We start from the raw sequence: 25,027 nt of genomic DNA, 5'->3' as shown, positions 1-25,027 counted from the left end.
TAGCTTTGACTGTGGCCTCTGGTGGTCTTTTTGGGGGTCTAGGAATTCGGGTACAACATTTGGTGCGTTGGCCGGGAACCCCCAAGTCCACTCAGACGCCTAGTCAAGGGGTCGTGGAAAACCGCGGTAAGTAGGCTGGCTTCGTTTGTCTCTGTGTATTATGTTTTATCTGATAATCTGTTCATCTGGGTTGCCTATAGGTTCTGTATCTGGATCAACGAAGAATCCTGACAGACGTGCTATAGGATTGTTGACGGGGCCAGTGGGAGACGTCCCTTGTGCCCTTTCCGGGAACTATGGTTAGGACGGCCGAGCTGCGACCATCCCTCTGTCTGATAGTTCCATCCAGGCTGTATTGAGGAGCTATTGTTAGGACAGTCACGCTGTGACCATCCCTCTGTTTGATACTCCCATTCAGGCTATATTGGGGAACTGCTGTTAGGACGATCGTGTTGTGATCACCCCTCTGGTTAACAATTCCCTTCTGGTTATTGGTTTAAGCGCGCATATGTTGCTTTTGTTGTTTGTTTTTTTGTATTTTTGTTTGTTTTTTTGATTTGGATATCTTTCTCTGAGATGGGTACTACTCCGCTTGCTCTTCTAATAATGAATTTTAAGGATGTTAGAAGCACAGGTTTTGATTTGAGTAAAAACAAATTACTCTTTGTAATTCGAAATGGCTGACCTTTGATGTTGGATGGCCCCCAGAGGGCACTTTTAGCCTCTCCACAATTCGGAAGGTAAGAGAGAAGATACCAGAACAGTCTGGCTGCTTTGATCAGATTCCTTATAATCTTGTTTGGCAGGATTTGGTAGAAAATCCCCCTGCCTGGTTATCCCCCTTTCTTCTCTCGACAAGCGACATCTTGGCCCTGCGCCAGGCTGATGTCTCTCGACCCAAGCCCTCAGCTCCTTTTCACCCAGTCCTGGCCAATAATACAGACCCCTTCTCCTTGAATCCCCTCCATATTTTCCTCCTCCTTTCAATCCACAATTTTCTATGTCAACAGGAGGCGTAGAGGTTTCTTCTTCGGGCGAGGTGGAGGCGAAAGTGGCTTCCCTAAATGCCGCTGAAGGCCCAGAGGGTAGGACATGGGGACGTACTCAACGAGCAGCGAGTCCACATTTTCCTGATTCCACGATTGCCTTCCCATTGCGTGAAATTGGTTTTCCAGATGATACTGGGAACCCTAGGTTCCAGTATTGGCCTTTTTCCACCAGTGACCTTTATAACTGGAAAACCCAGAGTGCTTGTTTTTCTGATAACCGTGAAGTTTTGATTTCTCTTCTAGAAAGTGTTATGTTCACTCACCAGCCACCTGGGATGATTGGCAGCAGCTCCTCTGAATCTTGTTTACTACGGAGGAGCGGGAAAGGATCCAGGTGGAGGACAGGAAATTGGTCCCTGGGGACGATGGGCAGCCCACTGCTAATCCAGATTTGATTAATGATACTTTTCCCTTAACTAGACCTCCCCAGGATAAATGGGATTATAACACCGCAGAAGGTAGGGGAAGGCTTCGGGTGTGTCGCCAGACTCTAATGGCGGGTCTCCGGGCTGCCGCTCACAAGCCCACTAATTTGGCTAAGATATATTCGGTTCTTCCAGGTAAAACAGAAACTCCTTCTGAGAACTTAGATTAATGGAAGCCTTTAGATGGTTTACCCCAATGGACCCTGTAGCCCCTGAAAATCAGGCAGCTGTAGTTATGTCTTTTGTTAACCAGGCAGCTTCAGATATTAAGAGGAAGCTACAGAAATTAGAGGACTTAGAAGGAAAAAGTATCCAAGATTTACTCAGGATTGCTCAGAACGTTTTTAATAATAGAGATGCTCCAGAGGAGACACAGCTGAGAGCAACACAGAATGACTAAAGTACTGGCTGCTGTAGTTCACCAGGGAAGACCACCACAAAGAGGTTCACGTGGCCCACAACCTTCACCTGGCCTCCAGGTCGAGATTTGAGCAAAGATCAATGTGCTTACTGCAAAGAGTTTGGTCACTGGGCCAGGGAATGCCCGGAAAGAAAAAAGAGCAGATCGGAGCACTGGCAACGAAAAACTTCCGTGTTAGTCACTCATGACGCGGAGGTCTAGGGGAGAAGGGGTTCAAATCCCCTCCCTGAACCTAGGGTAACGTTGCAGGTGGAGGGGACTCCTGTCCAGTTTTTAGTGGACACAGGTGCTCAGCATTCGGTGCTTATTAAGCCTCAAGGAAAACTCTCCACAGCTACATCGTGGGTGCAGGGGGCTACAGGAATAAAGAAATATTCTTGGACAACTCAAAGGACGGTGGACCTGGGAGCTGGTAAGGTGTCACATTCTCTTCTAGGCATCCCTGAATGCCCCTACCTCTTATTGGGGAGAGACTTATTAACCAAGTTGGGGGCTCAGATTTACTTCCTGCCAGGTGGACCTAAGGTAACAGACTCCCAGGGCAGGCCACGGACAACATTGACCTCAGCACTAGAATATGAGTATCGCCTTCATCAGCAGCAGAATCCCCCTGATTCGGGAATTGACGTTTGGCTCAAACAGTCTCCAGAAGCATGGGCAGAGACTGGAGGATGGGATTAGCTAAGCACCGGCCAGCACTCTATATAGAAATAAAACCTGAGGCCGACCCATTTGAGTCCAAGAGTACCCTATGTCTTTAGAGGCTCGGGTAGGAATAACTCCTCACATTCGCCGCCTCTTAGACCAGGGAGTGCTACGACCTTGTTGGTCAGCCTGGAACACTGCATTACTGCCGCTACGCAAGCCTCACACGGGAGAATATCATCCAGTGCAAGATTTAAGAGAGGTTAACAAGCGGGTTATGGACATACACCCAACTGTGCCTAATCCTTATGTCCTCCTGAGTACTCTTGACCCTGAAAAACAGTGGTATACCGTCTTGAATTTAAAAGATGCTTTCTTCAGTTTGCCTTTGGCCCCCAAAGGCCAAGAACTTTTTGCATTTGAATGGACTGACTCAGAAAAGGGCATTAATGGGCAACTGACCTTTTTAAATCCACAAGGATTTAAAAATTCACCCACACTATTTGATGAGGCCCTCCATGAGGATCTTTTAATAGCGGCACAGACTCGTGAAGGGTGCATCCAGGGGACGGAGGACTCCTACAAACCTTAGGAAAGCTGGGCTATCGAGCCTCGGCCAAGAAAGCACAGATCTGCAAGACTGAGGTAACGTATTTAGGCTACCTACTGAGAGGAGGTCAAAGGTGGCTAACTGCTGCCCGCAAAGAGACAGTGCTCCGCATACCCAGACCACAATGACGACGACAGGTGCGGGAATTTTGGGGGACAGCTGGATTTTGCCGGCTGTGGATTCCCGGGTTTGCGGAACTAGCCAAGCCCTTGTACTTGGCTACTAAGGATCAGCAACCTTTTTGCTGGACAGAAGAAGCTGAACAGGCTTTCCAACAAATAAAGACAGCCTTGGGACTCCCGGATGTTCTTAAACCCTTCCAGTTATTTGTGGATGAGAGTCTTCATAGAATCCTTGTCCAAAACAGCTTGGAAGATTGATTGGACCAAAAGTAGCCCTTTAAAAATTTAAGTTATGCCACCAAAATCAATAATAGTTACGGGCAGTATTTGGATAGGGACTTTGTGTGGGTAAATACTCATAGTTGTACATTTCCACCTAACGGTGTTAAAACAGGAAAGGGAGTAACGTGAAGGAATTTTTCCCCTTGGTTGATAACCCTGTTTTTTGTTTTAGCTGGGCCCTTAGGCCCTTGTGTGATTTTAACTAGATAGATCCAAGATTGGCTCTAAAAGTATCAGGGGAAAGGGGGGAATGTTGTGCCAAGATTGTTCCATGTTCTGGGAATGACCCCCACCCCTTGTTTAGGGCCCGTGCACTTGAACCCCAGGTGGTAACAGCTTGGTGCTCAGTGGTTAGACCCCTGAGCTCTGATTCGACCAGTGGTTTGAGTCAAATAGCCAATCAGGTAATTGTACTTTCCCTATAAAAGCAGCGTAAAGTTCTTGCTCAGGGCCTTTTCAGCGTTGCCGGCTGCTGGTACGTGGAGGCCCGAGTCTAGACTCGTAAATAAAACGACTCCTGCTCTTTAGCTTTGACTGTGGCCTCTGGTGGTCTTTTCAGGGGTCTAGGAATTCGGGTACAACAAGATCACATATCCTCTGGCATTGGCAGTATCTCCCTACTCAAGGTCTTTGTTCTGCCATCTGACAGCAGGCAAAGGCAGGTCTGGGTCTGGGCCAGTCCAAGCTGTGTCTTCAGTACTGGGGATTCAGCACCCCGACCCAGCACCCTGGGCTGGGTGCTTCGCTGGGAGTGTTTGTGAAGAGGGGGTGGTTTGAGACTCCCCAACCTTCCCTCCCCTGCTTCCGAGGCCCGCAGCGCCATCCAGGGAAAGCACTGGGGTGCTGCATGGACTCTGTCTTCCTCTGAGGAGCTGGAGGGTGTGAGGGCCATCACTGTGGGAAATGACACCGAATTAGGGTGACAATGCCAGGTACCAACGTGTAGATTTGTGTGCATGCGTGTGCGTACGTGTGCGTGCGTGTGAGTGCGTGTGCGTGCGCGTGTGTGTCTCACTGGCTCTAGTAGCATGATCTCCATTTATTTTCTTTTTGTAAAATTCTTTTGGTAAGTTGTAGGTCTTGAACTCAGGTCCTGGGTGCCATCCCTGAACCCTCACTCAAGGCCAGTGTTTTACCACGTTGAACCACAGCGCCACTTCTGTTCTCTGGTGGTTCATGGAAGGTAAGAATCTTATGGTGGCCTTGCACTTCGATCCTAAGATGTCAGCCTCCTGAATAGCTAGGATACGGGCATGAGCCACCAGTGCCTGGCATCTCTCCATTTCTTTACCGTCCACCCCTCAACCTGCCACTTCCTCTGTGTGCCACAAACCTCCCAAGGCGTTGATGGCTCACCCCGTGCACACTCGGGGTGCCCTGGGGAGACACTTTCCCTGGCCTCCTCCTCTAGAGACCCTGGAGCTCTGCTTCCTCACCTCTCCCTGCTCTGTCCCCTCTGTGGCCCTTGTCACCCTGGCCTCCTCTAGACACCATCACTGCTCAGTCTTGCTATCCACAGGAGCGGGAGTTGACGAGGACTCTATGATCTCTCTGGTGGCCCCTGGGCTGGGGACAGACTCAGACACTGGTGGAGGAATGAACCGGCATTCCCAGGACCTGGCGAGTCTATTGGGTTTATCTGGCAGTTTCTGAGGTTGATGATTAAAAGCACATTTCATGTTCCAGTTGTATTTTTATTTCCTTTGTCAACCCGACAGCCATGTCAACGTCACTTTCCAGAATACAGTGGATGAGGATGGTGGACTCGATCCCAGCAGCTGAGGTTTGCGGCTCCTTTTGGGATCTCCAGTGAGGGTGGCTCCATCCCATCAGTAATTCTAGCAAGTGAGGACGCTGAGGTCCGAGGATGGAAAGTCCTTGACATTCTTATTCTTAATCAGGCAGCAGGAAACCAGAAGTGGTTGTGTAGCTCAACTGGTAGAGTAGTACCTTTGACCTAGAAGCAAAGGGGAGTGTGAGGTCCTGGGTTCAAGCCCTAGCTAGCCCTGGCACACAACCAAACAGAGCACTACCACTATTTCCTGGGAGAGCAGAAGCCCCCGTGCGCAAGCCTCTGTTATCACAAAACAACACTCAGGGTTCACTTTCAGGAGCCCCTGGAAAACCTCTTTTCTCCTATTTATCCCTCTGGGAATTCAGCCTCCCTAGGGCATCTCTGTGGCCTCAGTGGCACCATCCCTCTGCATCCTCTATAACAAGTCTCAAGGGGTGGACTTGGCTCCCTGTTCATCCTGCCTTCTACACTCAAACCCCAACAAGGCCACATCATGGAGGTCACAAGAGGGACTCGGTGCTGGCCTGCCATCCTGTGTGCTCAGGGCATCCTCCCCGCCTGGCACTCACAGTAGAGTAGGACATGCAGAGATTTCCTCTCGCACCACAGATCTTCACGGACAGTCTGTAAGGTGTATATCCCTAGATCCTCCCAAGTGGGGTTCTGCAGTAGCAGGGTGCCGTTGGGGTACACGATCTCTCTGTGGTTGGATGCAGGCCCGAGTATGGTAACTTCCAGGCCAGGCACGTACAAGGCGATTTGATGTGTGTCTGCGGTGTCTTTGCCTTCGAAGCAGCAGAAGTCTAGAAGATTCTGTGGCAGATTGTGGACTCTCAGGAAACCAGGTGTCCACATTCATGGACAGATCCGGCTCAATGGTGAACTGGGCAGGGGTTGGTATCTTCCAAAGGGCTAAAAGGGAATCTAGGAGGAAGGAGAAGAAAACCCCAGCGATATTGAGACTTTGGTATAGAAAAATGAAGCCCTGAGAAAATGTCTCCATTTTCATGCCTTGGATGCCTGAGTATGTATGCATGTATACATGCATGTATGCATGTATGTGTATTTGTCCATGAAGGTGTGCATGCATATGGGCAGGTGTGTGTGCATGTGTGTGTGTGTGTGTGTGTGTGTGTGTGTGTGTGTGTCTTGCGGAGTCTGTGAAGGCCTGACATCCTGTGTCTCCTGTGTGTGCAGTTTGTCCACTCCACCCTGGACCCCAGAGCTCATGAGAATCACTCACGGAATACAGAGATCTCCACGTACACCACATCAATCCTCTCATCCACCTGCATGATTTTGACGGTGTAGAATCCAGTGTCTTTCACAGTGAGGTTCTGCAATAGCAGAGATCCATCCAAGAACAATCTCTCCCTGCCACTGTATGCTGATCCCGTCCAACAGATGCGAGGGGCTGGGAGACAGAAGCCTATTTGACGGTCATCATTGACCCCTTTTCCCTTGTACCAGAGAAAGGCGGAAACGTTCTGTGGTAGATTGAGGACACGGAGAAGAACTTCTTTCCCTTCAATGGCTTTGGGCGGCACAGTTTCCACAAAGACATGGGCAAAGGTGGCTTGGAACTGGACACCTAACTGTGGGGCTGGGAGGGAGGAGAGAGAAACCCATCAATTGTGAGACCTTCATGGGGTGCTGGTGGTTCTCACCTGTCACCCTAGCTACTCAGGAGGCTGAGATCTGAGGATCACAGTTCTAAGCCAGCCCAGACAGGAAAAGCCATGAGACTTTTATCTTCAATTAACCCCCAGAAAGATGGAAGTGGTGCCAGGGCTCCGACTGGTAGAGTGCTAGCCTTGAGCCAAGGAGCTCAGAAACAGGGCCCAGACCCTGAGTCTAAGCTCCATGAATGGCACGAAAAAAAAAAATGGGACTGGGAGTTTGGCCTAGTGGTAAAGAGCTTGCCTAGCAAGCACGAAGACCCGGGTTCAATTCCTCAGTATCACACACATAGAAAAAGCCAGATATGGTTCTGTGGCTCAAGTGGTAGAGCTCTAGCCTTCAGAAAGCCCAAGGACAGTGGTCAAGCCCCAGGACTGGCAGGGGGAAAAAAAAGAAAGAAAGAAATGGGAGGCAGGAAGAAAAGAACTGAAAAGGAAAGAGTAATAAGAAAAGAAAAGAAAAAGGCAAGAAAATACTGCCAGTATTTTCAGGGAGATTAAACTTTCAACAGAGGTCTCTGTTCTCAGTGACCACAGGACAACACGTGGCGCTCATTTTCTTCTGCAAATCATCTTTTCTCCTATTTATCCCTCTGGGAACACAGACCTCCCTAGGGGGTCTCTGAGGCCCCCAGGGAGTGGGACCCTGGCCTGTGGACCATTTCTCTGTGACCTCTAGGTGACAAGTCTCAGAGTGTCTCGGCACCCACTGAGTCCTTCATTTGATGATCAAACCCCAACAAGGCCACTTCCTGCAGAACCTGAGGTAGACTTGATGCAGCCCGCCAGCCCATGTGTGCAGGACATCCACTCTACCCAGGACCCAGGGTTCAGGAGACCCACTCCCGGAATACAGAGATCTCCACTGACACCACATCCATCCTGTAATCCTTCCGCATGATTTGGAGGGTGTAGAATCCCGTGTCATTCAGAGTGAGGTTCTGCAATAGCAGGGACGCATTGGGGAACACGATCTCTCTGCCGCTGTGTGCAGGTCCTTCATTCTGTCCAATGGTTGGCAAAGAGAAGGAAATTCGTTGACTATCAATCGTGCTTTGTCCTTTGAACCAGCGAAAGGCCAGCGCATCCTGTGGCAGATGGTGGACCAGTAAGAGAACATTCCTCCCTGCAATAACTTCGGGTGGCACTATTTCAACAGTGGTGTTTCCAGTGGCGGTGCGGTACCAGGAGTTCAACCACGGGGCTAGGAGGGAGAAGAGAGACATCCACCCAAATTGAGACCTTGGTGTTAAATGGAACGGGAGCCCTGAACCCTGGGAAGGTTTCTTTAAAGTCTTTGCCATGGGGTGTGTGTGCCAGTCCTGAGGCTTGAACTAAGGGCCTGGATGCTGTTCCTGAGGTTTGGTTTCCTTTGGCCAATCATAGGGCTTGAACTCAGGGCCTGGTGTTATCTATCCCTGAGCTCTTTTGCTCAAGGTTGCCACTTGTGGGTCACAGCACCACTTCCAGTTTTATGGTGGTTAATTGGAGATATTAATCTCATGGGCTTTCCTGCTCAGGCTAGCTCTGACCAGTCCTCAGCTCTCTGCCTCCTGAGTAGCTGACAGTGAGAGCCTCCAGTACCAGGCACGTTCACCTATTTTGTGTTTGTTTATCTTTTCTCTCTCAAGGTAGCACTCTACCACTTGAGTCAGAGCTCCACTTCTAGTTTTTGGTGGTGATAAATTAATGATGAGACTTTCGCAGACTTTCCTACTTGAGCTGGCTTCAAACCTTGCTTTTCAGATCTCAGCCTCCAGAGTAGTTAGGATTATAAGCATCAGTCACCAATGGCCAGAACCCTGATGAAATTATTAATATCAATTTTCAAAACACATTGCTATGGTGATTAACTTAAAGTGGGAAGCGTTGAGCTCTTCCTTTTTCTTCACGCATTCCACTCGGGTATTTGTGGCTCACACATGTAAGCTTAGCTACTCAGGAGGATGAGACCTGCAGATCAGGGTTTCAAGCTAGAGAGGACAAAAGTCTAGAAATCTGGAGGCTGGGAGTTTGGCCTAGTGGTTAAAGTGCTTGCCTAGCATGCACGAAGACCCGGGTTCGATTCCTTGGTGCCACATACTTAGAAAAAGCCGTAAGTGGTGCTGAGGCACAAGTGGTAGAGCTCTAGCCTTGAGAAAAATCCAAGGACAGTGCTCAGACCAGGACTGGCAAAAAAAAAAAGTCTAGAAATCTGTTATTTCCAATCCACCAATAATGAGCTGGAACTGGTGATGTCGACCACGTGGTAGAGCATTGGTGCTTTGATTTATTTATGTATTTATGTATTTATTTATTTTGCCAGTCCTAGCTTGAACTGAAGGCCTGGGCACTGTCCTTGAGCTTCTTTCGCTCACAGCTAGCGGTCTACCACTTGAGCCACAGCACCACTTCTGGTGTTTTCTGTCTATGCGATACTGAGGAACTGAACACAGGGCGTCATGTGTGCTAGGCAAGCACTCTACCACTAAAGCACTTTCCCAGCCTACAGCATCAATATTGAGCGAAAACACTAAGGGACAGTGCCCAGGCCCTGATTCAAGCCCTAGGACTGGCAAAAAAAAGAAAAACAAAAAAGCCAGGCACTGGTGGTTTGTGCCTGTAATCCTGGCTATTCAGGAAGTTGAGATCTGAGGAATGCGGAATGAAGTCAACCTGGACAAGACAGTCTGCAAGACTCTTATCTTGAATTCACCACTAGAAAACCAGAAGTACAGTCTTGAGCCGAAGAGCTCCAGGATAGCATTCAGGCCCAGTGTTCAAGTCCTACTACTGGTGGAGGAAAAAAAAAAAAGTATTTGGAGCCAGGAGCATAGCCTAGTGGTAGAGTGCTTGCCTAGCATGCACAAAGACCTGGATTTGATTCCTCAGTACTACATACAAAGCCAGAAGTGGTGCTATGGCTCAAGTGGTAGAGTGCTAGCCTTGAGAAAGCCCAAGGACAGTGCCCTGGTCATGAGTTCATGGTCTAGCAAAAAAAAAATATCTATCTATCTATCTATCTATCTATCTAGACCCACTGAAGCACAGGCTTCATTTTCTTCTGGGAAAGTGGATCCAAAAAAGCTCTATCCTCCTCCATTCCTCCAGAAACACAGACTCCCTAGGGCATCTCTGTGGCCTCCAGAACAGTGGCATCTTGGCCTGTGGACTCTGGAATAAGTCTCAGGAGGTGGACTTGATCCCCTGGGAGCCCCGCATTCCAACCTCAAACCCCAACAAGGCCACATCATGGAGGACACAAGGCAGACGCCAAGCAGGCCTGACATCCCCTGTGGACGAGGCACCCACCCCTCCGGGCCCCCGGGGCGCAGGAGCATCACTCACGGGACAGGCGGATCTGCACGGACAGCAATTCACTCGCCATATCTCGCGTTACCATTTCTAGGGTGTAGAAGCCAGTGTCATCCGGAGTGATGTTCTGGAGAAGCAGAGAGCCATCGGGGTACACCCGCTCTCTGCCACTGTAAGCCTGCTCTGATTTTGATTTTCCAGTGACAGGCAAATATAAGAAAATGCGATTATGGTCATTAATCCTTTTTCCTTTGTACCAGCGAAAGGCTAATAAATCCTTGGGTAACTTGTGGACCCGTAAAAGCATGTCTTCCCCTTCAAACACATAGGGTGGCACCAATTCAAAGGTGACGTTGGCTGGGACCATCAAGTAGAACAAGGATGGAGGTAAAGCTAGGAGAGAGGAGAAAACACATCAATATGGAGACTTTCTCTGGTGTGCCGCTCCTGGGGCTGCAACTCAGGTTCTCTGGGTGCTCGCCCTGAGTTTCTTTTGCTCAGAGGCTAGCACTTGAGCCCCGCACAGCTCCACTGCTGGCTTTTGGCTGACTCACTGGAGATAAGAGTCTCATGAACTCTCCTCCCCCGCCCCCAGGCAGCCTTTGATTCATGCTGCTCAGATCTCAGCCTCCTAGTAGCTAGGATGATAGATGTGAGCCACCAGGGCCTGGCAATAGCATTGGTTAGAAAATGGGGTCCTGGGCTGGGAGGGAAGCCTAGTGGTAAGAGTGCTTGGCTAGCATGCGGGAAGCCCTGGGTTGGATACCTGGAAACCACCTACTAAGTAAAAGCTGGAAGTGGTACTGTGACTCAAGAGGCAGAGTGCTAACCTTGAGCAAGAAGTGGCCAAGGGGGGGCCGGGAGTTTGGCCTAGTGGTTGAAGTGCTTGCCTAGCATGCATGAAGACCTGGGTCCGATTCCTCGGTACCACATATAGAAAACAGCCAGAAGTGGTGCTGAGGCTCAAGTGGTAGAGCTCTAGCCTTGAGAAAGTCCAAGGACAGTGCTCAGGCCCTGACTTCAAGCCCCAGAACTGGCCAAAGTAAAAAGGAAATAAGTAAATGAATAAATAAATAGATGCAGGCACAGTCTGCGTCCTGAGAGAACATTATCTTCATTCCCATGCCTTGGTGTCTATCTGTGTGTATGGGTGTCTGTGTCTGTCTGTGCGTCTGTCTGTCTCCTATCGTCAACAACACAACCTCCATTCATTCCCTTTCCCCTAAATTTGTCACATCTCTGTGTGCAATGCCCTTTCTTGGGGGCTTCCTGGCCCACCCCTGCTGCCCTCTCACCCCTGCTCACACTCAGGGTTTCCTGGGGGAGGGGGGCACCTTCCTTGATCCAGTCCTGTAGAGATTCTGGGGCTCTGCTTTCTCGCCTGTCCCTGCTGTGTCCCCTCGGTGGCTCTTGCCACCCCCAGGCCTCCCTCACGGCTCATGCGAGAGTCACTCACAGGGCACGAGGAGGGACACTGTCACTGTGTCCCACCGCAGGTCCTCCTGGATGACCTGCAAGGTGAAGAACCCGGCATCGCTCTTTGACACGGACTGGAACATTAAGGAGCCATCGGGGAGCAGGGTCTGCTGGCCTCGGAAGGCAGGTCCTTCATTGATGTATTGCTCCTTTGGCAAATAGAAGAAAATTCGCTGTCTGTCCACTGTCTCCTCCCCTTTGAACCAGCGTAAGGTAAACACGTTGGGTGGCAGGTTTTGGACCTGTAGGACAACGATGCTTCCTTCGGTGGCAACGCGTGGCACGGGTTGAACAGAGAATGGGGCCGCCCTGGATGGCTGCCACAGGGTTATAAAGGCTGCAAGGGGCAAGAGAGAGAAGCCCATCAATGGTATTGGATGAAAATGGAGCCCTACAAAGGGTCTTCAATCCCTTGCACTGAGTTGTGTGTGAGTTGTGTGTGAGTGTGTGTGTGCTTGTCTGTCTGTCTGTCTCCTACTAGCGCTGTCAGCAGTACAACCTCTATGTTATCCCTGTCTCTGACCTTGTCCCTGTGTGCCCACGGAGTTCGTTTGGTGATTACTGAGGTTGGTGGCTAAGGACATACATTTATTCCCCTGTACAAATGAGGCTTGAACTCAAAGCCTTGGTGCTGTCCTGTTGCTTGTTTCCTCTAACACTAGCATTCCACCCCTTGAGCCACAGCTCTACTTCTGGCCTTTTTTTTTTTTTTTTTGCCAGTCCCAGGGCTTGAACTCAGGGCCTGGACGTTGTCCTAGAGCTTTCTCAAGGCTAGAGCTCTACCTCTTGAACCACAGCACCACGTCTAGCTTTTTCTGTATGTGGTAGTGAGGAATCGAACCCAGGACTTTGTGCATGCTAGGTAAGCACTCTACCACTAGGCCACATTCCCTGCCATCACCACCCCACCGTCCATTTTTTGGTGGAGATAAGAGTTTCATGGACTTTCCTGCCTAGGCTTGTTTTGAACCACAGTGCTCAGATTTCAGCCTGTTCTGCTAGAGTTATAGGCGTGAGGTACCAGCACCCAGAAAAGGACTGGATTAAAGCTGTAGTTATGTTTTTATTGATAGATTCCCCTGACATTATTATTAACAGTGTTTTTCAAGATATAATGGCTACTGATGGTTAACGTAAAGAGGTGAAAAGTTGAGCTTTTCCTGTCCTGTTAAGAACTCTAAACCAGGCGCGCTGGCTCAGGTCGATAATTGTAACTACTCAGGAGGATGTGACCTGAGGATCAAGGTTCACAGCCAGACTGGGTACTAAAGACTGTGAGATTATTATTATTATTATTATTATTATTATTATTATTTATTTTTATTTAAGACTGTGAGACTCTTACCTCCAATTAACAACTAGATAACCAGAAGTGGTGCTGTGGCTCCATGGGTAGGGAGGTAGACTTGAGCTGAAGAGCTCAGGGACATCGCCCAGGCCCAGAGTTCAAAATCCCATGACTGACAAATAAAGGAAAAAAACAAAACAAAACAAAAGAACTCCAGTTTAAGTGGGCCGGGAGTGTAACCTAGTGGTAGAGTGCTTATCTAGTATGTATGAAGCCCTGGGTTCGATTCCTCGATCCCACATACATAGAAAAAGTCAGCAGTGACGCTTGGCTCAAATGGCAGAGTGCTCAGGTCCTGAGTCCCTAGGACTGGCAAACAATAATAATAATTTCAGTTTAAGCCAGGCCTTGGTGGCTCATACCTGTCATCCTAGCTGCTCGGGACACTGTCGGATCAAAGCCAGCCTGGGGAGGAAGGCCTGTGAGACTCTTGTCCCCAGTGTTTTACCACCAAAACCTGGAAGTGCAGCAGTGGCTCAGGCGGTAGAGGGCTGGCCTTGAGCACAAAAGCTTTGCACTCAAGCCCCAGGATTGGCACATTAAAAGGGAAAACATATTCCAGCTCTGTGAGAATTTCCTGTGGCTGAGCCTCTGTCTGTCTTTATGCCCATTTCCCTTATATTAAAACAGAAGCCCTGTGTCTCCTGTCAGCTCCCAGCCAATCTCCGAGCTCCCCTTCGCTGAGCCCCTTCCCCTCCCTCCCTCACCTGTGAGCAGGAGCCCCTGCCAGGGCATGCATCCTCTGTGGGGAGGGGCTGAGTGCGCCTCCATGGTGTCTGCTTCCAGTTTGGGGCTCTGTGGAGGAGAGCTAGCACCCCAGCCCTGCTCCCAGGCTGGACAGCTCAGGAGTCAGCCCAGCTGTCCTCCTTCCCTCTGAGCTGCATCTCCTCCAGGCTTCTTAAAGATCCTCTTGCTGTCCCCTCCCTTCTCATTCCAGGAGAGTCCCTCAGTGGAGAGCGGCCTGTCAGTCACCATGGATGGGCGGGGCAAGTAGTCATTGTACCTGGTGGGGTGTGTGCAGCTGATGGACAGTGGGGAGCACACACCACTGAGAGCTGGAGGCAGAGGCTGGAGACAGAGCAGCTCTGAAAACCCAGCTTTAACCTCCCCCTCCCTCTCTCTCTCTTTCTTTCTTCCCTGTCAAGGGGCTTGAACTCTGGGCATGGGCACAGTCCCTGAGCTGTCCCTGAACTCTGCAGTTCAAGGCTACTTGAACTACCCCTTGAGCTATGCACAACTTCTGGTTTTCTGATGGTTAACTGGAGATAAGAGTCTTACTGACTTTGATGCCCAGGCTGACTTTGAACCCCAATCCTCAGATCTCAGCCTCCTGAGATTACAGGCATGAGCTCATTGTTTTATTTTTTCATTCTATTTACTCTGCTTCTGCCTCTTTCTCTCTCTCTCTCTCCTCTCTCTCTCTCTCTCTCTCTCTCTCTCTCTCTCTCTCTCTCTCTCTCTCTCTCTCTCTCTCTCCCTCCCTCCCTCCCTCCCTCCCTCCCTCCCTCCCTGTATCCTAGAACTTGAACTCAGGGCCTGGGTGCTGTTCCTAAGCTTTTGAATCAGAGTTGCACTTCTGGCTTTTTGCTGGTTATTAGGAGTTAAGACTTTCATGGATTTGACTGTCAGGGCTAACTTCAAACTGGGGTCCTTAGCTCCTGAGTAGCTGGGATTACAGGCCTGAGCCAACAGCATGTGGCCATTAATTTATTCCTTCGCGTATTTCTTGCTCCAGTGCTGAGATGTAAACTCAAATTCTGGCACTCTTGCTTGCTCTTTTGCTTAAGGCTGGTTTTCTACCATTTGAGCCACAGCTCTACTGCTGACTTTTTGCTATTAATTAGAGATAAGAGTCTCTTGTTCTTTTACTTTCCAGGCTGGCTTCAAACTGTGATCCTCAGATCTCAGTCTCCTAAGTGGCTGGGATTACAGGGGTGAGTCACCAGCCCCTGCCCTTCTTAGAACACCACTCTTGAGAGTGCTGCTGGCTGAGGCTCCTCAGTTCTGGTTCTGAGGGCCCAGGTGTGGCCTCCTCTCCTGTCTCAGGGCTTCAGCCCTACCCCAGCTGTTTGTCCCCACTGTCCAGTGAGCACAGTCTGGCTGCCATGTCTCCTGAGACCTCCCATCGCCAGATGCCATCGGCTCTTCCAGAGCCCAGCAGGGTGAACAGCAGATGCAGGGAACACCCTGATTTCCTGGTCAACTGTGGGCCAAGGTCAGTGTAAGGTTCTGAACTTGAATCGAGTCAGTACAAATCCTGATGGAGTCCTGTGCCACGCGCTCACTGCGAGGGTTCCAAGATCTCAGGTCCAGCCGCTTCCTCCAAGATACCATTAGAGAGAGGAGTCTGGGGCCTGGTGCTGGTGGCTCATGTCTGTACCCGAACCACTCAGGAGCCTGAGGTCTGAGGCACACAAATCAGAGAGACTTTTACCTCTTTTTAACCAGCCAAAGAAAAGAAAAGAAAAAGGTAGATCTGGAGGTATACCTCAGGCTATACAGTGCCAGTGTTGAGAGAAAAAGCCAAGTTAGAGTGTGAGTACTTGAGTTCAAGTCCTAACACCAGCACATTAAAAACAATGGAATAGAGAAGTGGAAAGAAAGGAGATATATTACCACACTCACTACGTGCAGGAACAGAGCAGAGGCTATTGCAAGATTCCAGTGCATTCTTACGTACAGAAGGCAGATGTGAGGTGTGGGTTTTCCTAGAGGAAGAATTGGTCCATAGCCAGGGGATGAGCTGGTAAGGAATCCGGATGGAAGTTCCTCGTGATTTCTCCTGAGCTTGTGATTGCTTGTGTGAGGGGGGCTTGTCAGGATAAGAAGGTCACTGCGGCCTCAGGGTTCTCATCCCAGGATGGCGTGACTCTTTACACTCACTGGTTATGTCATTCTTGTAGAGCGGGGTGACTGGAAAGGTTGGAGAGTGTGGCTTGCATCAGTCAACCACACCGGGCCTGGAGGCGTGGCTCAGAGTGATAGCCAAGGAGGCAGAATGTTAGGTACTGGGTTTGAGTCCCAGTCTTGCACCTAAAATAACAAACAAAACAAAACAAAGCAAAAAGCAGTACTTTAAGCGGGTTGCCTGTAATGTTAACCTCTCAGGAGGCTGAGATCTGGGGATTATGGTTCAAAGCCAGTTGGGGCAGGAGTGGCCAATAAGACTCTTACCTCCAATGAACCACCAGAAAACAAGAAGTGGCACTGTGGGTCAAAGTGGTAGAGGGCTAGCTTTCAGGGGCAGTGCCCGGTTCCTGAATTCAAATGCCATCATCAAACACACCAAACATAAATTCCCTTTTCATGGGGCAGGTCTATGTGAACTATCAGAGTTATGAGCTCAAGCTGTTTTCCTGCACAGGTGATACTGATCCATGGTTTTCTACCATGGCTCTTTGAATGCTCACATTCACTTGTTTTCTTTTCTTTACTTTTTTGTTGTTGGTTGTGGGTTTTGAACTCTGGACCCTGGGCACTGACCCTGAGCTCCTCAGCTCAAGGCTAGCGCTCTACCCAGTGCCCAGCTTAATTTCTTTTTTTTTTTTTTTTTTTTGGCCAGTCCCAGGGCTTAAACTCAGGGCCTGAGCACTCTCCTTGGACTTTTTCCACAAGACTACAGCTCTACCACTTGAGCCACAGCACCAATTCTGGCTTTTCTATATATGTGGTACTGAGGAATTGAACCCAGGGCTTCATGCATGCTAGGCAAGCACTCTACCACCAGGCCAAACTCCCAGCCCCAGCTTAATTTCTCTTCTTTAAAAAAAATTGTGTCTGGGATGTAACTCAGTGGCAAAGCACTTGTGTAGCAAGTACAGTTTCCTAGGTTCAATACCCAGTATCAAAAAAGAAAGACTTAATAAATGGGGCTGAGAGTTTGGCCTAGTGTTACAGTGCTTGCCTAGCATGCACGAAGGCCCGGGTTCTATTCCTCAGCACCACAACATAGGAAAAGCCAGAAGAATTCTGGCCCAGTGGCTCACACCTGTAATCCTAGCTACTCGGTAGGCTGAAATATGAGGATCGAGGAACTAAAGTTTGAGAAACTCCTATCTTTAATTAGTTTAGTGAGTAATTCTAGTGAAAACAGGAAGTGGTGCTGTGACTCAAGCAGTAGGACAGTAGCCTTCAGCAGAAGAGCTCAGGGACAATGACCAGGTCCAGAGTTCAAGTCCCACAACCAACAAAAAAAAATCTAAGAATTCTAAAAACAGGGGATTACATCTGTAATTCTGGAGTAGACATAGATTTCTGCTTTCTGTTTATTTACTTATTTTCTGGGTCCTGGGGCTTGAACTCTGGGCCTGGATTTTGTACCTAAGTTTCTTTTTAAATTTTGCTCGTTTATGTTCTTTCTCAAGGCTAGTATTCTCCCACCTGGACCACTGCTCCACTTCTAGTTGTCTCACTGACTTTCCTGGCCTGGCTGGCTTTGAACTGCAGTCCTCAGATCTCAGCCCCTTGAGTAGTTAGGATTACAGGTGTGACCCATTGGTGCCCAGAGACCAAAGATTTCTTAGACTTAGTACAGAAAGAACAAGACAAAAAGATGGGTGAGAATGTTGAAAGGGTGAGACTGGTCAAGACCCGTTGTCTTGAGAAAGCACTAGGTTAAATGACAGCTCTTGTACAACTCCTTAAAGATAACAACAACAACAAAAAGAATGTAAAAGTTAAAAAGAAAATGAAGTGTTCAGGGCATTGGTGGTTGAGGAGGAGAAGCCTCGGGAGTGATTCTTGAAAGTGGAATGTTCTAGAACCTGCTTACCCCCTGAAGATGGCTCACATGGATCTGAAGTTGTGGATAAGGATGGGGAGAGGTGTGAGGGAGTCTGTGGGGCCCAGTGACTCCTCAGGAGGGAGGAGGGGCCCTCAGGAGGGGCTCCTCCCTGTCCAAGGCCATTTGGGTGGGGAGGGGATGCCTCTGTGTGCCCAGAGGTCTGGGCACAGGGGACTGGGAGGTGTGAAGGAGAGGCTGGGCCCAAGTTCCCGGATGGGCAGAGCTGAGTGTGCAGAAGCAGAGCTGCTCCCTGGGTGGGATGAGATGTGAAGGATAAAGGTGGAGGGGCGGGAGGGAGGTTTGGCCTGGGGCTCAGCTCAGCTAGGGTTCCCAGGGACACAGCTGGGGCTCGGGGGGGAGGGGGGGACACTGGATCTGGGAGAAGGGGCGTCGGGTGGGTGATGTGGGGTCCGAGGCCAGGCAGTGGAGCCCAAAGGCGCTCATGAACACATTCCACCTGTTGGATAGGCAGAGCGCGATGGATTCTGTGATGGACATATCACGAGCTGACGTTGGCAAGGATCCAACGGGGACCTGGCCATTGTCACCACCGCACCAGACACCAGGCCGGGCTACCAGGATGGCCATGCCATGAGTGTGGAGCCTCAAGGCTGTGCCCTGGAGGGAGGTGGTGGACAGGGCAGGGGCAGAGCCCTGGAACAGGTGACAGGAGGAAAAGAGAACGGTAGGTCTAAGGACCCGGAGGTTGTATGGTGTCCAGGTTTGTCCCGGTGGATATGCCAAAGCCAGCTTCCCAGGATCCTCTGGCTCTATGTGGACAGAAATTATGGGTACAGTTAGGCCAAGCTTCTGCAGTTACCTCGTGGAGTGGATGACAGAGTTGGGGGTCCAGCACCAGGGAGACCCAGGCCTTCTATAGCTAAGTAGTGACCCTGACATCTCACAGGAAAAGAAAATTCCACACAAGAAAAAAAGAAAATCCCATGAAAGGTGTCATAATTATCAGGAGGGGCCTGGAAGATCATGTTTCACAGCCAGCTAGGGCTGGGCCAGCAGGGCTGGTGACGTCACTGATGACCTGGTGTCCTCCTTTCTAACCAGCGCTGTGCCGAGACTGCCCATGTCTTCCTGTGTGGCTCAGCAGCAACCAGACTCCAGTCCCTGGAGAGCCAACAGGCAGAGATTCTAGTGTCCCTTGACAGGTGGGTGGGGACCGTGGGTTCTCGTGCCCACAGTGAGCGGTGTGAGTGAGTTCACCCGAGGACTCTCCACAGAGTCCACGCCAGTCTTTTTATTTCATACATGATTTCTTTTTTCTGTCAGTCTTGGTGTTTGAACTCTGGGCCTGGGTGCCGCCCTTGAGCTCTTTCACTCAAGGTGAACCCTCCACTACTTGAACCTCAGAGCTACTTCCAGTTTTCTGGTGGTTCATTGGAGATGAAACTCTCACACACTCTCCTGCCCAGACTGGCTTTGATCTCAGTTTCTTGAGTAGCTGGGATGACAGGCGTAAGCCCAATATCTTCTTCTTTTTTTGATTTAGACAATAACTCTAAGAAAAGGCCTGCACCTTCCTCTGACTCCAGATCACACAAGAGCAGCCCTCACTGAATTTCTTAGATCTGTCTCTATTATATCCGCACAAGGATCCACTTCTCTGCCAGGGTAGCACCATGATAGGATTCCTCTCCTACACACTTCTAGGTGACACTTTTCTAAAGTCTATGTGACTTTATAAAACATCAAACCCTCTTTTTTTTTTTTTTTTTTTTTTGCCAGTCCTGGGGCTTGAACTCAGGCCTTGGGCACTGTCCCTGAGCTCCTTTTGTCCAAAGCTAGCATTCCACCACTTGAGCCACAGCTCCAATCTCGGCTTTTTCTGTTGATATGGCTTCCTGTAGGCTAGGCAAGCACTCTATTACAAAGCCACATTCCCAGCCCCCAACATCACACAATCTTCCTGGCAAGACTCCTGTGTGTATGGAGGAAAGCTGGCATGGCAGTCCCATCTATATTCAGGGCAGAGAATACTGTTAACCTACTTATTAGGAAACAAAGCAGCCCATTCTCACACTAGAAGTGTGACCTTGTAGCTGGAAAGGTTCCAGCCTGAAGGACTTCTCTACCTAAATCTCTTCCTACTTCCTGGAAGTAGTCACAGTTTCCACAAAAGACTGACACTCTAGGGCATAATGATGGGAAAGGTCACAAGTGACAAGTTTACAGATAACCTAATTCTCAGTGGTGAAACACGGAACTTTTTACTCCAAGACCAGGAATAAGACAAGATGGCTTATGTGACCACTTCTATTCAACAGAATACTGGAACTCCTAGTCTGAATAAAGAAAAGAAACACAAAAGCCATGTAAAAATGGCAGAAGAGGGGCTGGGAGCGTGGTCTACGGTAGACTGCCGGCCTAGGATGCACAAAGCTCTGAATTTGATTCCACACAAAAAAGCCGGAAGTGGTGCTGTGGCTCAAGTGGTAGAGCTCTAGCCTTGAGAAAGCCTAAGGACAGCGCCCAGGCCCTGAGTGCAAGCTCCACAACTTACCAAAAGAAAAAGAAAGAAAAATAAAAGATATCCTGAGTACATTTAGAAATTACCCAAAGCCAGGCATGTCTGAATGTGCTATCCTGAGGTAGAAGATTTCAAGTTCAAGGCCAGCCCGGGCTACACAGTGAGACGCTGCTTCAGCAAAACCAAACCAAACTAAGCAGTAAAACCAATGAATAGAAGATCATCCATGTTTAAAAAGTATCCCACTTTTATTTTTTTTTAAGATCTGGGACCAGAACTTGAACATGGCACCTGACGTTTCCATGCATTGGCTGGTGTTCCACTGTCTGAGCCATGCCTCCAACCCCTCATTTGTTTGCCAGTCCTGGAGCTTGAACTCAGGGCCTGAGCACTGTCCTTGAGCTTCTTTTTTCTTTTGTTCCGCCAGTCCTGGGCTTGAGCTCAGGGCCTGAGCACTGTCCTTGGACTTTCTCAAGGCTAGAGCTCTACCACTTGAGCCTCAGCACCATTTCTGGCTTTTTTCTATGTATGTGGTACCAAGGAATCGAACCCGGGTCTTCGTACATGCTAGGCAAGCACTCTACCACTAGGCTACACTCCCAGCCCTCTCACTTTTTTTTTTTTTTTAATGTAGCCCTTCCAAGTTTCACTTCAGAGAAAATGTCTACTCCCTTTTGCACACACGAAGCCTCCACTTGGGAGGCAGTTTCTGCTTGCTACAAGACGCCGAGGGCACTGACTTGAGGTGGACATGGCCTACCTGGGCTGTCTGAGGTGCCAAACCTGACAGGGGCACAACAGTGGCAGCGGAGGGCGTGCCAGCAGATGCAGAGGTCAGAGGGCACGGGCTCCTTGCAGCACACTGAGTCATTTGGTATGTCCCCGTGTGGTGCAATCACCACCTCTGTTTAGCTCCAAACATTCTCATCCCCTGAGAGAAACCTGTAGCCAAAAAGAGGTTGAGGAGGGAGGGAGAGAAAGAGGGAGAGAAGCAGAATTGAATGATCTGGAGCATATTAAGCTCTGCTCTGAATTGGCTAACAGATTATTTTTTTATTTTTTTATTTTTTGCCACCAGGCATTGCTGGTTCACACTGAAATCACTTCAGAGTGGAGCAGCTTACAGAGACACAGTTAAAGGTGACAAAAGAGTTTACTGGCTGGCCAGCGACTACCCTGGCCTGGACTTCAGAGATTCAGATCAAAGGGCAACCTCAACCCCTAGTAGGGCAGGGTTTATTTATTTTATTTTAATTTACAAGTCCTGGGACTTGAACTCAGGGCCTTGGCACTGTCCTGAGATGCTTTTGCTCAAGACTAGTGCTCTACCACTTGAGCCACAGTGCTACTTTTGGCTTTTTCTGTGTATGTGGTACTGAGGAATTGAACCCGGGTCTTCGTGCATGCTAGGCAAGCACTCTACCACTAGGCCAAACTCCCAGTCCCTTTTTTTTTTTTTTTGTCAATTCTGGGGTGAGAAATCAGAACCCGAGCACTGTCCTTGAGTTTCTCAAGGCTAGCACTCTCACGCTTGAGCCACAGTGCCACTTTTGGGTTTTTTTATATGCATGTGACATGGAGGACTCAAACCCCACCCCCACTTCTCCTGTTTAAGGCTCTGCCTCTCACAGGAACGGGCTCTGAGGAATGGGCTGCCCCTGTGGACGGGACTTGCCCAGTGGGCAGCTCTGAGCTGGACCAGGGCTCCTACAAAAATTACCAGACACCTCAGGTGGGAAACATGAGTGGGATGTTGCTTTCAATGACATTTTGGGGAACACTGGGGGTTAAAGAACACTCCAGTGGCAAAACGAGCTGGTAAAGCCAGTGCTGAGTCCTGGAATGCCCTCCCCAGGGCAGAGCAAAAGCACTGTGGCCGGTGATAGTGGGACACAAAGGAAAATGATGTTAGAAAATTGTGGATGAACCAGGAGCGTGGCCTAATGGTAGAGTGCTTGCTTAGCATGCATGAAGCCCTGGGTTTGAGTCTTTAGTACCACATACACAGAAAAAGCTGGAAGTGGTGCTGTGGCTCAATTGGCAGAGGTCTATCCTTGAAGAAAGCCCAGGGACAATTACCAGGTCCTGACTTCAAGTCCCAGGACTGGCAAAAAAGAAAAGGAAAGAAAATCGTGTATGAATGAGACCTTTGAGTGTGATGATGGTAAGATCATCCTCCCTTCTGCCCTTTCTGCCTTCCTTTTCTTTCTCCCTTCCTTTCCTTCTTCTTATTTTTTTTGGGGGGGAGGGGGGGCGCTTTCTCAAGACTAGCGCTTTACCACTTGAGCTACGGCACCACTTCCAGCTTTTTCTATATATGTGGTACCAAGGAGTTGAACCCGGGTCTTCGTGCATGCTAGGCAAGCACTCTACCATCAGGCCAAACTCCCAGCCCCCCTTTCCTTCTTTCTTCACTTGTTTGATAATTATTTTCTCAGTGTTAAGGCTGGAGCTCAGGATTGTATTCTAGGAAGTCTGCCACGAGAGACAACTTTTATTTCTCATAGTCAGGGAGTCTGCGTGAGGTGTGCATGAGAAGATTTCTGGAAGATTTATCTCCACAGAGAAATTATTGATGTCCCGTGGAATAAATGGCTATTTGACACCACAGATAAAGCCCCATTCTGGTGCTTAAGAGTTTTGGCTTAATTCTCTTTTCAGTACATATACAATCTGGGACTTCCCCTGACAGCTGTACCCCTCTGCTTCTCAAGGAAGAGAAAGAGGCTGAGAGTTCCCACAATCCGGAAGCCTGGGGCAGGCCTCATTCCATGCAGTTTCTGCACTCCACTAGCAAACCAACAAACAAACAAACAGTAACAGCAAAGGCGGGTAAGAGAGGGAGAGGGAGAAGGAAAGGGAAGGAGGGAAGGAGGGAAGGAGGGAAGGAGGGAAGGAGGGAGGGAGGGAGAGAGAGATATCAAGTTGGACTACTTTGGCTCATGCCTATAATCTCAGCAACTCAGGGGGCTGAGATCTGAAGATCAAAGTTCGAAGCCAGCCTACTCAGAAAAGTCTATGAGACTCTTATGTACAATGAAAAAAGTCAGCAGAAAGTCAGAAGTGGAGAAAAGAACACGGGAGTGTGGGATCCCTCTACCCCTTTCACTCCCTCAACTCAGAGAAAAGCCTCAGTCAAATGGTCTCCTCGAATGGGGATTGAAAATGGCAGTCTCATTTCATGGCAACCAGTCTAGCATCTAAATAGAATCTCCTTCCTTCATTCCCCTTCTCTTCCTCCAAACTCTCCCTCAATTAAAAAAAAAACAACAACAAAGCATTATTGAATCCTGGCCTCAGGCTCTGCTTCTTGAACACCTGTCTCAAGAAGGAGTTGATGACTCATTCTTGTCACCCTAGCTACTAAGGAGGCTGAGATTAGAGGATCACAGTTCAAAGCCAGCCCTGGCAGAAAAGTCCATGAGACTCTTATCTCCAATGAACGACCTGAAAACCGAAAATGGAGCTATGGCTCAAGTGGTAGAGCACTAGCCTTGAACAAAAGGACTCAGGGACAGGGCCTAAGCCTTGAGTTCAAGCCCCATGACCAACAAGAACAACAAAATACTTACAAAAGGAATGACATTGATCAAGATGCATCATATTCATAAACTGCTTTGTTAAATGACACCTCCTTTGTATTACTTAAATATACTTTAAATTAAAAATAACTATATTACCAGCTGCAACAGCTATATCATCAAATCAAATTCCTGTGGCTTAACAGATCAGATCTTTTTCTCCAGTCAAGAAAAGGGGAATAAGGCTGGGAGTTTGGCCTAGTGGTAGAGTGCTTGCCTAGCATGCACAAAGACCTGGGTTCGATTCCTCGGTACCATGTACATAGAAAAAACTGAGGTTCAAGTGGTAGAGCTCTAGCCTTGAGAAAGTCCAAGGACAGTGCTCAGGCCCTGAGCTCAAGCCCAGGACTGACCCACCCCCCCCCCAAAAAAAGAAGAGGGGAACAAAATAAAGGAAGAATAAAGGAAGGAAAGGGAAAGAAAAGGGGGTAGAGTTGGGGATGGAGGCATGGCGTAGGTAGTAGAGCAGAAGCATCAGATACCAAGTCCTGGTCTCAGATTTACAAAACACAGAGAGGGCAGCTGGAATGTGGCTTAGTGACAAGGTGCCTGCCTAGCCATGCAATGTCCCAGGTCCCATCCCCAGTGCCCAAAACAAAAACCAAGAACCCACAGAGAGAAAGAGAGAGGCCGGGTGTGGGGATGAGGACCCCGTGGCAGGGCTCGGAGGGAAGGAGGTCTGGAAGGTCTGGAGCAGCAGGATCCTGAGTATCAGGGCGACTCCATATCTGGTTTTGCGGGGGGAGGCAGTGGGGAGCCCTGGACTGTGGGATCTGAGCAGAAAGGTTGCTGGGGTCTTGACCTCCTGGATCTGAGCAAGGAGTGGTTGTCTCCCCAGCTGCTGACTTCCACGCAGAAAAGCTTTTGGGGGGCTGGACTCCTTGGTGGAGGAAGAAGAGACCACCCCAGGATTTTCAGGCTCTGTGTAAAGCTGGGGGTGGGGTCAGGGCTCCTTCTTCCTCTTCCTTCTTTCCTGGCTACTCATGCCCCGCCCATGGCCCATGTCAGGTATAAAAGGGTTACATTTCCTGATTA

The 25,027-nt window shown here is 49.3% G+C and overlaps 1 protein-coding gene across 1 annotated transcript; it reads right to left on the bottom strand.

Moving 5' to 3' along the window:
* Positions 1–1,870: 1,870 nt before the first annotated feature.
* Positions 1,871–13,917, bottom strand: LOC150043760 (cell adhesion molecule CEACAM3-like). Its single transcript, XM_090322520.1, has 9 exons — positions 13,854–13,917; positions 11,779–12,135; positions 10,356–10,715; positions 7,868–8,232; positions 6,593–6,944; positions 6,135–6,273; positions 5,919–6,049; positions 3,208–3,323; positions 1,871–1,942 (listed from the first exon to the last, which is right to left on the bottom strand). Exons 1-9 carry the CDS (start codon positions 13,915–13,917, stop codon positions 1,871–1,873), a joined length of 1,956 nt encoding a protein of 651 aa, XP_090178646.1.
* Positions 13,918–25,027: the final 11,110 nt, after the last annotated feature.

The sequence above is a fragment of the Megascapheus bottae genome, chromosome 31, assembly GCF_031878675.1.
Source record: "Megascapheus bottae isolate mThoBot1 chromosome 31, mThoBot2.hap1, whole genome shotgun sequence".
Taxonomy (NCBI): Eukaryota; Metazoa; Chordata; class Mammalia; order Rodentia; family Geomyidae; genus Megascapheus; species Megascapheus bottae.
Note: the sequence above shows the minus strand (reverse complement) of the source record. Positions and strands in the feature narration are given on the sequence as shown.

What these genes read in the sequence shown, in the direction of transcription:
- LOC150043760 (XM_090322520.1), bottom strand. Translation starts at nt 13,917, where the DNA reads ATGGAGGCGCACTCAGCCCCTCCCCACAGAGGATGCATGCCCTGGCAG. An exon ending in CGTGCAGATCCGCCTGTCCC is followed by an intron (nt 8,233 to 10,355) that starts GTGAGTGATGCT and finishes TCTCCCTCCTAG; the next exon opens with CCCCGTGGTTGAACTCCTGG. An exon ending in CCACCTTTGACCTCCTCTCA is followed by an intron (nt 1,943 to 3,207) that starts GTAGGTAGCCTA and finishes CCTGGAGGCCAG; the next exon opens with GTGAAGGTTGTGGGCCACGT.